Below are 14,138 nucleotides of genomic sequence, written 5' to 3' on the forward strand. Positions count from 1 at the left end.
TAATGTCTTGCAAAAAAAATGAAAATAATGATATATATTTATATATATATAATTTTTTTTTACTATTTTTTGGGGAATTTTTTGAGTGTAATTTTTTCTTTTACATTTTTTCAAAATTTAGAAAAAAAAAACATTTTGGAAGATTTTGCAAATTTGGGAAGCTTTAAATTTTTCAAATTTCTGCATATTTTTGAAAATTATTCACATTCCTTCTTTGACAAAAAAGAAGCAAATTTCAAAATATTTCATTTTTTTTATATCAAAGAAAATTTTGAAATAACATTTTTTTGCAAATTTTTAAAATTTCAAAAGTTGGAAATTGGATTTTTTTAATTTTGCAAACTTAAAAATGTCAACATTTTTTTTTCTCCAACACATTAAAATTAATTTAAAAAATCACATCTTAAGAATTCATTGCATTACATTTTTTTCAATTGCTATGAAAATATGTACAAATTTATTGTAAATAATAAAAATGAAGACATCACATATAAAATTTTATAAACACAAAAACTTCCTGTTTTGATCATTTTCTGCTTGGTTTTTACTGTCTTAAATTTCATACACTTTTTGGTTTTTATTGTGAAGATATAGTAAATTTTGTGGCTCCTGAACAATATTAATCCAGGTGATTTGAGGCAAAAAGTAAAGGTTGCAACATTAAAGGTTAAATTGGAGGCACGTTTGTAGACGGTGGTTGGTGAGGCTGTTAGATACGCCATGAAAGTTCAAATGTTGTTATTTCTTCCTTGTGTCTCACTAAAGCAAAGTATCAGGCAGTAACAGCAACACTGCCCCCTTGGTTTCTGGTGGTACTGCTCTGTTTGGTCTATATCCATAAGCTTCATGGAAATGTGCAGAGATATGGAGAAAATGAACGCAGAGCACAGACAGAAGACTCTGTCCATGTTTGTATCTGTACGTAACGCTGAGCATAACAAACTGCCTCCTGTGTTTACACACACACACACACACACACACACACACACACACTGGAGGCATCTTAAAATGAGTCACAGTCTCAAAGCTCACAGCAGTGGACACTGTAACAGTACCACCACCTGTGTTATATAACACCCTCTGTTGCAATTCCTCTGCAATAAACACCGACTTCATAGGGCTGAAGGTGTCCCATTTTTTGCTAACGCTGTCACTGATGTGTCTGGGTCTGCTCGGAGAGACAGTCTTACAGTCAGCATGAGTGGTGTTGCATTGAATTACATTACACACACACACACACACACACACACACACACACACACACACACACACACACACACACACACACACACACACACACACACTGTTTGTGGAGTTTTGTCAACAAAGCTGAGCACACAGAGGAACTTTTTTCAGCCCATTAAAAAAAGCATCAAGGTAGGAGGATTTTCATCTCTTCAGGTCTCTGTAGACAGAGAAGCTGTTTCTTTCAGAGTGAGGACGTCAGTTTGTTGGACTGACTCCATTAACGGAGGATAAAAGGGAAACCAGTGCTGCTCAGAGCTGACTTTAGTGAATAGTTTGAATTAAACTGATGGATTTAGTTTGTTGTTTCTTCCCCTGATTAACACTGAAAGCACCAGTATGAAACACGTGTAAATTAAGTTGAGTTAACTTGTTAGCTGGTGCGCTGATCTGACTTTAATCTGAGTACAGAGCCTTGTAGACACTGTGTTGTAATCCTGTTTGATCAACGCCTGGTTTAATGACCTGGGTTGATCTGTGATCTTTACTAAACCAGTGATATCCCCCAAACTGACACCTGCATACTCTTACCTGAGTTTCAATGTCATATCTTCATCCTTTCGTGTCGCTAAATAAGTCTGTGTTCTTACCGTTACAATAAACGAGACAGTTGACTGTGTATGTGTGTGTGCTTCGTAGTTGAGATGTTATAGCCAGGTTAAACCAGTGTGTGTGTTGGCTGTTAAACCAGGTAAACCAACACGTGTGTTTGTCTATCCCTCAATGACCTTATCAGTCAGTACACGCAGTTGTGTGGTTACCATGGTGATGGTGATGTCACAATGGGTGATGATGTGTCAATGGAACTTTGGGACTTCTTTGGAACCCTGAAGCAGTATTGGGAGCATTGGGTTTGACCAAGCAGCAACCTCCGGTCTGAGAATATGAGACAATGCTGAAGTGCTAAGATCTGCTGTTTCTCCAGCGCCCTCTTGAGGCTGGCTCCGGAAGTACCGGAAGTCACAAACACTCCAAGCCAAAAAAGCTGTTTTCAAAGCAGAAATTAACCTATTTACAGCCTGGTTCAAAAAACGTCTCCTGTCTGAGTCGATAATTTTACTACTAGCTCCCACTGTACGGGGGTGAATTTTTTTCTAACTCGACCGTTCAGAGGATATTAAGATCGCGAGCTCCCCCAATAAGAGGCACAGCTCAGGGTCATGTGACCGACAGGCGCCCTATGGCTGTAGGCGAAGCCCTTGCCTCTGCCAATATGGCCGCTATAGCTGATCTGCTTCATTTTCCGTTTCAGAAACAGACGGGTGACGACGGGGAGACTACGTCCATGTTTTATACAGTCTGTGGGTGTGTCCGAAGTCACTCCCTATTCACTATATAGTCATATCACCATTTTGTAGTGCTGTCTGAAATCTGAGTGAGCATCATTCACTATATAGTCCACTCAATGTATCCCACAATGCATTTTGAAAAGTAGTGTATTAGTGATTCTCACTATATGAGCAATATATCCCATCATGCATTTGGGTTCAAACAGAAGAAATGGCTGATTACATGTTTAATAATTACTAATAGCATGAAACAACATTAAAAACTGTCAGAGAATAACACTTAGCTCCATGTTTAACTTTCAGACGAGCCCGTCTCACAACTTTGAGCAGAGAAACAAACAACACGGACGTTAGCCTCTAAACCGTTCATCGTGGGTGATGCATTCACTGGACCTTGTAATTCTTAATCACAGCATAAGTTCTGCGCAAATATATGGTTTATTTGTTTAAAGATAACGTGTAATATATGTTTCTATTAGATTTGGCTGTTGCAGAAAATAAGCTAGATATAATATTAGGTATCACTAAAATAAAAACTGTTTTGCAGTTTTTAAGAAAAGATATAACTGTAAATCTCCAACCGTCCGCGAGAGTAAAAACGTCACTGTCAGCAGCTTGTGAATGAGTGAGTAGAGTAAATGTTGTTTTAATTTAGCTGATGTAGTGGATTATAGAGGCAGCTACGTCTAATTCACTATATAGTGAGTAGTGAGGAGGGACTGAGTGAGTGATTTCAGACACAAGTTATGGTGTTTCTCTGTCTCTCAATGACCTCACCAGTCACAGCTGCGTGGTTACCATGGTGATGATGATGTCACAATGGCTGATGATACGTCAATGGAACTTTGGAACTCCTTTGGAATTCTGAAGCAGTATTGGGAGCATTTGGAGATTAAAAGGAGGTTAAAGAAGCTGCATAATTGGGATTTTGAGTCTAAATTCACTTCCAACAGAAACAGTCGAGCTCACAGATTTGAAACCTCATAAATCTCCTCACAGTTGGATAAAAGTCAGCTCTGACAGTATGATCACCCCAAACTTCCAGCTGTTCTCCACTTACACCAAACCTCCGTCATTAATCCTGTAATTTTGATGGAGATTTGACCGGGCTTATGCTGGGTTTCAACGGGCCAAACGATAGATTATGAGTCTTTACGCTGAGCCTCCTGCTGAGAAAGAAGTTTGAGCTCTCTCATGGCTCAGCTCTGACGGCTCTGATAGGTCATAAGTTCACAGCCCAAAGACACAACAAGCGGAGGAACCACAGATGAGGAGCAGGGAGGTTAGAGAAGCGTCCAGGAGCCGTGGGACGGGCCGGTGGAGCCGTTGTGTAATTGAAGGTGCTCTCATCCTTATTCTTCAGGCCGTGGCAGCTGAACAGTGTCTGCTGGACCTGCTCTTTCATTAGGTTTTGTATTTCATGCCCTTAGGAGCAGAACAAATTGAGTCTCTGTTTCCCTTTGCTCTGTTGCTCATTACCCAAGAGAAAGATTAAATCGCATTCTCTCACAGGCCACGTTACATAACACGGCTGAAGAAAGGATGAGTGTACATTGTGCTCGTTGTCTCCACTAAACACCCGACGCACAAAAAGCGTTAGCTAACTGCAGCCACACTGACCTCCAAATCACCCCGGCTCTCCTGGGAGGAAGTTTGAGCCTCCAGTGTTTGGGAAAAATAACCATAAAAGGCATAAAAACACCTCATCATCACCAAAAACATGCCCCAAAAACTTTAAGATACCTCAGGATTACAGGAGCTCTGACTGGGTCCTGACTGGGAAAACCTCTGAGGCACAGCTAGCTTATTTTCCCGTGTCTGTTTCATCAGAAAAGCTCCTGGGCTTCAACAGCCTGACATGCTTAGTCAACACTCAGAGCACCAGGCATGTTGAAAACATCCCAGATTACACGGAGCAGCCGGCTTACGCCAGCAGAAGCACGGCCTCCCTGATGAGCGTGTGTTTTTGTGCTGTTAGCTAAAAAGAGGTGCAGCGTGGTGGACCCGGCTCCTCTGAGGGATCAGCAGAGGAAGCAGGACTTTCATTATCGTATCATTACATAAATTATGCAAAAGATTTACACAACATTTAACCTAATCTATTCCCATTAGTTTGCAAATTGCAATAATTGTGCTGCCTCAGTGCATCTTTAACCAAAAACAGCCAGCTGCCTCTGAAGCGCGGCACACAGACGCTAATTGAGACACTGGTTTTTCCTTTTGTTGTTTTCAGGCTTCATTAGGTGAAAAATGTGGCTAAAAATGAAGCTGTGAAGCAGCTCTGAGATCTTTCCTCTGAGTTATGAGCTGAGAGAAGTCTGTCGGTTCATGAAGCAAAGTTTTACAGAGAGCTGGAGCTGTCGTCGTTTTCTCTCAGTGTCTGAAAACTTAAACAGGGTCGACCTCCTGAAGACGGCGTTTCTAACACGCTGTCATTGTTCTTTACTCTCCTCCACAGACGTGTACCTGCTCAGCCTCCCAGACGATCAAAAGGTGAGCGTCACCACGGTAACGGTGGGCCAGAGCGCCGTGATGACATGTGCCATCAGCGGGGAGCGGAGGCCTCCCATACTGTGGAAGAGAAACCATCAATACCTGAACTCCCTGAACCTGGAGGACATCAACGTAAGAGCCGCTGTCATCCCTGTCTCTGATTGGCTGGGGGGTGGGTGGGTAGGAAGGAGTGGGCGCTTATAGGTAAACTAGAGAAGTCACATTTCCTTGCATTTAATTTTGTTAAGATGCTGAAGCTGGAGACAGGAAGTAGTGACACAAAGCTGAAAATGTGGATCATGTTTTTTAAAAGCTAGCAGCTGTCAAAGTAGGAAATGAAAACTTTATTCAAAACATTAAAAAAAAACAAATATGTAAAGATGGAGTGAATGGGTGAAAATGGAGCAAAGAAGCTGGAAAAAATGAGTGAAAAAGTGAAAAAGGAAGAAAGGAGGAGAGAAGAAGGATAAAGGAAGCAGGGAAAAAAGCAGGTACAGAGGAGAGAGGGAAAAAAGGAGTAAAGAATTAGGGAAGATGGAGTCAAAGTAGAAAAAGGAAGCAGGGAAGAAGGAGGGAAGGAGGAGTTAAAATAAGGTAATGAGGAAGTAAGAAGGAGTGAAATAGGAAAGACGCAGGAAAGATTGAGTAAAGAGGTGAAGGAAAAAAGAAGTAAGTAAGGAGGAAGCAGGAAAAAGGACAGAGGAAGCAGGGAAAAAGCAGGTAAGAAGGGAGGGAAAGAGGAAGAAAAAAGGAGTAAAGAATTGGGGAAGATGGAGTTAAAAAGTAGCAAAGAAGCAGTTAAAAATTTATTGAAAAAGTGAAAATGGAAGAAAGGAGGGAAGAAGGATGGAGGAAGCAGGGAAAAAGCAGGTACAGAAGAGAGAAGGAGAAAGGAGTAAAGAATTAGGGAAGATTGAGTGAAAATGGAAAAAGGGAGCAGAGAAGAAGGAGTTCAAATAAGGAAATTGAGGAAAGGAGGAAGGAGTGAAGTAGGAAAGACGCAGGAAAGATTGAGTAAAGAGGTAAAGAAGGGGGAAGGAAGCTAGTAAGGAGGATCAAAGAAGGAGCCAAGAAGGAAAAAAGAAGCAAGTAAGGAAGAAGCAGGAAAAAGGACAGAGGAAGCAGGGAAAAGGCAGGTAAGGAGGGAGGGAAAGAGGAGGAAAAAGGAGTAAACGATCAGGGAAGATGGAGTTAAAAAGGAGAAATGAAGCAGGGAAGAAAGAGGGAAGATGCAGGAAGGAAAAAACGGTGAACAAAGACTGAAAAAGGAGCAGAGAAGGATATAAGGAGAAATGAAGCAAGGAGGAGAGGAAGTGAAGTGTGCAGGCAGTCAGAAATGAACAGTAACCTTATAAAAGTTAAACTTGTTGAGGACCCAGACTTCCTCCTGTCTTTGGAGCGAGCTGTAACTCCAGGATCATTTCTACCCTTCCAATCCTGACTTCCTGTTTCCTGGCAGCGCCTCAGATCATCAGCACGTGGCTGTGACTGTCAGCGTGGCTGTGTTTGGTCGGTCTGACAGTAATCCAGGACGTCAGGTTGTGTTCCTGATGTCTGTTCAGGGACGGCTCTGAGGGACGGGATTTCAGACAGAGGAAAAAGATGAAGGGGGTCCCAAGGGGGCTCAGCCCTGGAGGAAGGACCTACTTTAACAGCCCTGTGTGTGTGTGTGTGTGTGTGTGTGTGTGTTAATCTGTAAGCGTGGCCCCTGAGTCACTTTCATCCACATGAAGAAGAAGAGAAGACGCTCAGGTGTTGAGAACAGAGAGGAAGACCTGGTTTCCCTCCTCCACGTGTCACAGCTGACCGCCGTGCTGCCTCTGTGCATAATGGCGTCCACGCTGTCGCAGTCGATAAAGGGAGACCCAGCGAAGCCGCTAATGTAACATTAAATGTTGATGACCCTTAAAATGAGTAAGAGGCGCCCAGCTGTCGCCACTCGTCCTTGGCGCCATCAGAGCTCCAAACTGGCGCGCTGGATCTGTATCTGCGTGGCGTGATGCACATTAAGCGGCGTGCGGGCATGGCGGGGTGATTTACAGGCCGTGCACGTGAAACGTACAGCTCCCCACCTTTTTCATTTTCCATCTTTTCTCTGACTGCTTTTAAATCATCCTCTGCCAAAAAATAAGATGCATGAAAGCGCCGCGAGGAGGAGAAAGAGAAATGTCAAGTCAGATTATTTCTTAAAAAGTGCTCTGAATATCTCTGGGAGGATTGTGGGAGAACAGCGAGGCAGGTGTGCTCCTGTAAGGTCGACGCAGGCTTTGATCCTGCTCTCATTCGTTTTCCTCTGGATTGTTTTTCTCTTTTCATTTCTTCTCGTCTTTGTGCAGATAGTTTGTTTCATCTCATGCCGCCTGCAGACACACAGCCAAAGTTCAATGTCCTGCCCAGGTGTGCTCTTTGTCTGCGTCCTCACACTCATCACTTTCCTGGTGACTAATATCAGATTGCTCTCAGTCTATTTTCAGTCAGCGAATCAGAGCGAGGATGAGAGCCCGTGCTGCCAAACGCTTTCAGTTTCTCCGCTGTAGCAGAAAAAGCTTTGTGTGAACTTCATCAATGGCTGGGATGATGACAGCAGATCGAGCAGGGACGAGGAAACGGTTCAGGCTTTCACATTGCTGCCACAGTTTGTCTCAGCATTTTAAAACAAACATTCCCCTTTTTTTCTGTGGATTCCCAACGTCTCTATTTTTCAGCTCGATGTGGGATTGTGAAGGAGAACATCCTGTTTTTAAAAACCACCCAGTGGAAATCTAAAAACTAGGAATGTCCTGATACTGATCCCTAGCATCAGATCGGCCTGATTTCAGCATTTTTTAAAGTTGGTGATCGTGAATTTTAGCTGATTATTTCAACTGATTGTTCACGTTAGCCGTCATTAAGCGAAACTTGTTGCTGAATGCTAATGCTAATGCTAATCAGGGTCAGTAACTGAGCGCTCTGAGTTCACCCAACCTCATGAAGTTGATGACACAATAACACCTTACAGCAACAACACCTGCTTCACTGTGCGTTCACACCAAAAGAGGTAAAAGAGGCAAAAGCGGGAAGCACGCCAAGAAAAAGCGGACAGCGGCCAAAGTGGCAAAATATTTTAGCCTCTTTGGCCGCTCGTCTCGTGACTGACGTCAGAGTTAAATTGGGCTGTGTCTTTCTCTGTCCCTCAATGACCTCATCAGTCAGTATACACAGCTGTGTGGTTACCATGGTGATGATGATGTCACAATGGGTGATGATGCGTCAATGGAACTTTGGAACTCCTTTGGAATTCTGAAGCAGTGTTGGGAGCATTTGGTTTGACGTGGGTCTGAAAACCGTTAGAGCAGTTAGTTTTATAATCCCAAAGAAAAATACCCAGGAGCTGGACTCGATGTTAATCTGTTAATCTTCAAACTTAAATAAATTAAACCCCTGTGCAGCCCGTGCATATTCCCTGTTCCTAACCAAAATAAAACAATAATCCCAATGTTCATAAACCAAAATCATGAAAAAGTTCCCAACTAACAAAAAAATACAAGCTGTCCTTCTTCACACTATATTGAATGGTCCTTTAATCCTGTTTTATTTTTTTTTTCGGTCCTCTTCAGTCTGTAACACAAAGCGACGTTACTCCACTAGAAATGAAAGATAAATCCTCAAGGAAGAAAAAAGGGTAGCCAAAACAAAAATACTTGATTGAGAAACAAAAATCACTGGTACACCAGGCCAAAAAACACCAAAAAATAGCTTTGATGTCACCCCAATCCCAGACAAGAGAAAACCAGGTCACCGGGGTCCGTTCAGATCCTGGTGCAGAATCCAGCCATCCACAGAAGGATCCAGAAGGATCCAGAAGGATCCAGCAGAGACTGTTTGGTAATAAAGTAACCCCCCCCCCCCAGGATAAACCTCAGATCGTTGCTAAACAAAGTTCGTCTGGAGCCCTGGTGTCATCTCATTCAGATGAAGCTAGAAATGCTAACATGCTAGGCTAGGCTACGTCTTTGCCACAGACTACACTTCACTTCTCTTTTTTCTGCTGTTACTGCACATTTTTTTAACTCACTAGAACAATCTACCACCTCCACGACACGATCCCAGGAAACATTGTTTTGTTGTTGTTGTTGTAGCTAAAAAGGCGGATGTTATAAAGAACAGGATGAGCCTGAACACAGTTTATGAGCTTTTCTGTTTCCAAGACGGAACCAGGAACCAAAGTTACATGTGTTGTTCTTTCGGGCCCGCTCGGTCGAAGGACATCTCTACTCTGATTGGTTGCCACCGTTTGCAGCTGAACTGCGTCAAAGCTAATTAACATAAAGTTGACCGAGGCTCAACTTCTCATCTGGTGACGCTTTAGCTGCTTTAAATTGTCTTTGTTTAAATCACCTTTTTACTGGATACAACGCGATGAGACAAGTTATTTATTAATACAGTTACATAGAGCTGTTGTTTGAGACGTGACAACAAGCAAAGTCATTTTGTGAGGTGTGGGCTAAATGTAGCGCTAGCAGCCCTACATATCTGAAGGCTAATGTGATAAACTCAGTTCGTACCGTAGTTTAGTCGCTGTCCTTATGTAACGCTGATAGAAAGCAAACAACATTTTGACAATGATGAATTTTTTTTTTTTTTTTCTGCAAGTTGGCCTAAAATAACTGCTGTTACTTTTTGTGGGAAGGGGAGTGAAATTAACCTGCCTTTAGTTTCATTTATTTTATCAAGCTTTATTCCTTCTCAGTTTACCTAATTTATATTAAAATGCAAACTACAACTGTAAAAAAGATCGGTTCCTGACAGCAGCTCAAAGTCGCGATAAGGTTTTAAGACTTTTTGAAAGGTTTTTTAAAAAAGTCTTAAAAAGGAGTTGAATTCAACATCAGGATTTCAGCGTTTACCCTAAAATACCGGTCATTAAAAATAAGTTGTATTTGGATCCTCTTATTTTAATTATCATAATATAATATACTTATAATCCCATCTGTGGGTTTGGGATCCAGAGGGTTTAACATCAAAACTGAATGGACTAAGTTAAATGGACTCAATAAGATCAAAACATGTTTTAACTTTTTTTTTTTTTTTTTTTTTAAACGTTTTAGTGCTGTCAGCACAAAGTGTGCAGCTTCACTTTCTTCTTTCTTTAGCAGAGTTTTTCTCCAAACCCAAGAACCAGGACTCGGTATGGGCTAATACTAAACACTAAATAATCAGGATCAGGGACGTCTCTACTAAAAACTCTTCTTCGCTCCAGAAAAGACTCAGCAGAGTGCATCTCTGATCATCCTTGAACCTCTTGCTGCTCGGGGCTCTCTGTGTGTTTCTGCTGGTTTAAAGCGTCTCTGCAGAGCGCGCAGCACGCTGCGATGATGTGCGTTCAGCTTTATGAAATGAGACCGAGCCGGGCTCTGACTCTCCTCCGCTCTCCCAGAAGCCTCTGCTCTCTGACCCTGGAGGTCTGTGATTGTCAGATGTGATTTTTTTCTTGAAGCCTAACACGCCCAGAGCTGCAGCGCCTGCAGGTGCAGAAAATACATCCTGAGCATCTGCAGCAGGCAGCGCAGCCAGTGAATCAGCAGGAGTATTTACAGTCTCCAGTGACTCATCAGAAAATATGTGCAGACCACGCAGCATCACGGGAACCACCGCTGGGAACGAACCGGCTGCAGCTTAATCCAGATTTATTTTTGGCTCTCAGACGAGCAGTCAATCATTGTTGCTCCTTCCAGAGGAGGATGGATTTGTCTGCACCTGGCATCCTCAGACTGCTTCAAATCGCCTCGCAGACAATTTCTGCATAATTGCTGGCTGTTAATATTTGTGAGTATCCACTGCCAGCCTTAATTAGAGCAGATTCCTGCGAGTCCACACGGGAGCTTTATGCAGTCTGATCTCACAGCCTTCCCACTCTGGAGCGTGGATGTTTTAGAAATGCTGCCGACGCTCAGACTTAGTGGATCGGCGTTAATCCCGGCGGTGCGCTTGTATCCCGGAGTTCAATGGAGCCTCTCTAAATTTTGACAAAGCAGCTTACTGTAATTCCATGAAGTTGACAGTTGCTGGCTGTTGCATCATCATCCAAGGCTGTCAGTATTTCAATCCTCCCTGAGTGGCCCAGCCAGAGACAGTCAGATCTGTGTGTGTGTGTCTGCGAAGTGTGTGTGTGTGTGAGTGTTTGTGTCCGGGGATGCTGATCCTGAAGTTTCAGAAACAGCAGAGGATGAAAAATGCAGTTTTATTTTATAATATTTTAAAGTTTGAGCATCCTCTCAGTGAAGAGCTGAGGAGTTTGTAGAAAGTCTTTCTCAGATTCTTCCCGCTGAAGACGTGAACTCTCAAAGTCACGGTGAAGGTCGTCAGATTGGAAAGACGTGCAGATAACAACACCAGGAAGCAGCCAGGGCCAAATGTCCCATCATGCTTTGCTGTGTGGGTCTCTGAGCTGTAGCACATGTTTCCCTGAGTGTGTGTGATACTTTCTATCATCACAGCTCAGATCTGATCAGCGTACGGCCCGGTGGAGGTGTCTGTGCTCCCGCTCAGCTGCTCCCAGAGGATGGAGAAATGAAACGCTGCATCTTTATGGAGCAGATAACTCATAAATCTTCCTACGTCGCTGCGGTCACTTTCAATACATCTCCACCTTTATCAGCAGGGCATGTTTATTATCTTACTCATCTGGTCTGAGTGAGTCCAGAAACACACTCTGACGTGAAACTGCTCTGCATGTGTGTGTGTGTGTGTGTGTGTGTGTGTGTGTGTGTGTGTGTGTGAACTCTTTCTGTAAAACCTGTCCCTCAGGTGTCTCTGATCCAGATCATCAGTGCTCAGTTTCCTGCAGGGTTATGTGCTGTGTTTACATCAGCAGACTCTGATCTGTTGTTCTCCATTAGAGGGCGCTGTGGGGGAAATGTGTCAGGATGGTTTCATGGCAGGATCAGGATCTGGATTTGATCTTTTAGATTATTTCGACCTCAAACAACATTTTTATCCCCAAATATTTCTGATCCTGCATCCTGAACTGTTTTTATGAACCATCTTTATATTTCCTGCAGCATTTCATGAGGTCAGTCTCGTCGCTGTCAGTCCATCTGGTCTGAGCTCTCCTCTCTCTGTGCAGTAACTGCAGTAAAATCAGCTGCTGGTCACTTTTTATCACCTCCAGCCGAGGGCTGAACAATTAATCCAATTTAAACAGACATCGCAATGTAACAGAGTGCAATTTTCTAATCGCAGTCTGCAAGTCTGCAATTTATTAAAATATATATATTTTTTTAAGTTTCATGTACACATACCTTCAGTCTTTTTCATTTCATCACAACATGTAGGCCTAGCCTTCATACTATAGAATGATTTTATTAATAGTTTTAGTAATTAATAAAATAATAAATAGATAATAAGTAAATAATGCAAAAGATACCCCCCCATTTAAAAATAAATAAATAGATAAAATGAAAAATAATAATGATAATAAAATTTAAAAAAATAAAATAAAATAAAATAAAATAAAATAAATTGCATGCTAAATCGCAATCACAATATTGGTCCAAAAAAATTGCAATTAGATTATTTTCCCTGATGTTACAGGCTGGGATTTACTCTACCATCTTTTTTTTTTTTCATTTCATTTATTTAGTCATGTCAACACCAAATATTGAACCCAATATTGACATTTCACACAAAATAACAGAGTCAAAAGTCATGTGTTGATTAATGACAGAAAGGCAAAGCAGACTGCTTATAAAGGCCTCTCCTATGTTATCAACTTATTAGGCTACCAACCTCCAGAAAAGCAAAGAAACAACGACACTTTCTTACAATTCCCTTTTACAAACCATTTTCTGAAAAACAAAAAAAGAACGACACGTTTTTAAATTTATTCTGGCATCGTTACAGAATTTAACTCCAATAACAGAGACACATCTCTTTTTCATACCTCATTTAGCTTTTTTTAACAGTAAATTTACAAACACCTCTGAGAATATCTGGACTGTCAGGGAGCATTTTTGATTTTGCTTTGAACATAATTTGCATTAATTTATAATAAAACAGATCAGAAAATATTATAATATGAGAATTTAGAAACAGTGGCTCCGTGTGAGCATAATAATCAGCCTTGTTGATAACACGTATCGCTTTTTTTGCATTTTTATTATTGAACTTATGACAGTTTTGAAGGTGGATCCCCACAATTCAGCACAGTAAGAAATATAGGGAACAAGCAATGAGTGGTAAATCAAATGCAAGGCCTTGAATTCGATACGTTTCTAGATTTATTCAGTATCCTCAGTCAGAATGCAGCAGAAAACCAAACTGGTGTAGCATCACTGTCGCCTGCTAGCTTGGAAATGTTCCTCTGTCTTATTATTGAATGAAACTCATCGTGTTTAACCTGTTTCTCTCCAACAGATCCCGTCTCAGGTAGGTTTGTTTTTTTAACTCTTTATTTCTTCAACAGACGGACATCACTTCACCTTTTAATTTATGGTTCATTCACAACAAGCCCACAAAGCTAATGAGCTGCAGAGCACAGGTGTTAGCATGATAATCAGAAAAGCCCAAACACAGGTCGTTAGAGAGTTAAAGCACTGGGATTGCATTTACAAAAGACTGGTTTTACTAAAACCAGCAAAGTTTGAAGGGTAGGGAACCAGTGGTGTGCACAGCAGGGGGGCAAGGGGTGTGGTTGCCCCTGCGTGCATGGCCCAGTTGTTTAAAGACAGCATAAAGTGCTAAAAACGGTGCTTAAGTGCCTCCAAATCATGCATAAATGCCCACTCAGGTGACTCTCTGAGCCAAAACATGCAAACATGGCCGTCCTGGGTGGCAAAAATGTGAGCTAGCATGCCCTTTGAAAAACATGCCTTTCAAACAGTCTGTAAACACCGCTGTAGAGAAAGTTTCGTCTTCATCATTCACCGGCTACTCGTCCGTAAATGCGTCGACTCCTGGAGCCTCTCTGCTGCTTCCTGCCTCTCTCCATCTGTTAAAAAAGTTAAGCATCAGGTCAAGAAGCTGCAGCTAATTTAAAAACCACACCAAACACTTTCCCCTGACGTGTGAGGAAAAGCAGCGGCTGCTGCGTGGTGATGAAGAAATGTGCCACAGTGCAGCGCTGCGGCTCAT

General features: G+C 42.0%; 1 protein-coding gene across 2 annotated transcripts in view; it reads left to right on the forward strand.

The window, feature by feature from the left end:
- Positions 1–14,138, forward strand: part of fstl5 (follistatin-like 5) — a 279,805-nt gene that overhangs the window by 184,859 nt on the left and 80,808 nt on the right. Inside the window, exons 7-8 of one of the 2 annotated variants that reach the window (XM_074674483.1) lie at positions 4,993–5,159; positions 13,422–13,433. In XM_074674483.1, the coding sequence (XP_074530584.1) occupies positions 4,993–5,159; positions 13,422–13,433 (179 nt within the window). The remainder of the gene's footprint in view (positions 1–4,992; positions 5,160–13,421; positions 13,434–14,138) is intronic. The other variant, XM_074674484.1, reaches the window with a different exon arrangement.

This window comes from Halichoeres trimaculatus, unplaced genomic scaffold (genome assembly GCF_033239565.1).
Source record: "Halichoeres trimaculatus isolate MK-OKI-2021-1 unplaced genomic scaffold, fHalTri1.1 fHalTri1_scaffold_7, whole genome shotgun sequence".
NCBI lineage: Eukaryota > Metazoa > Chordata > Actinopteri > Labriformes > Labridae > Halichoeres > Halichoeres trimaculatus.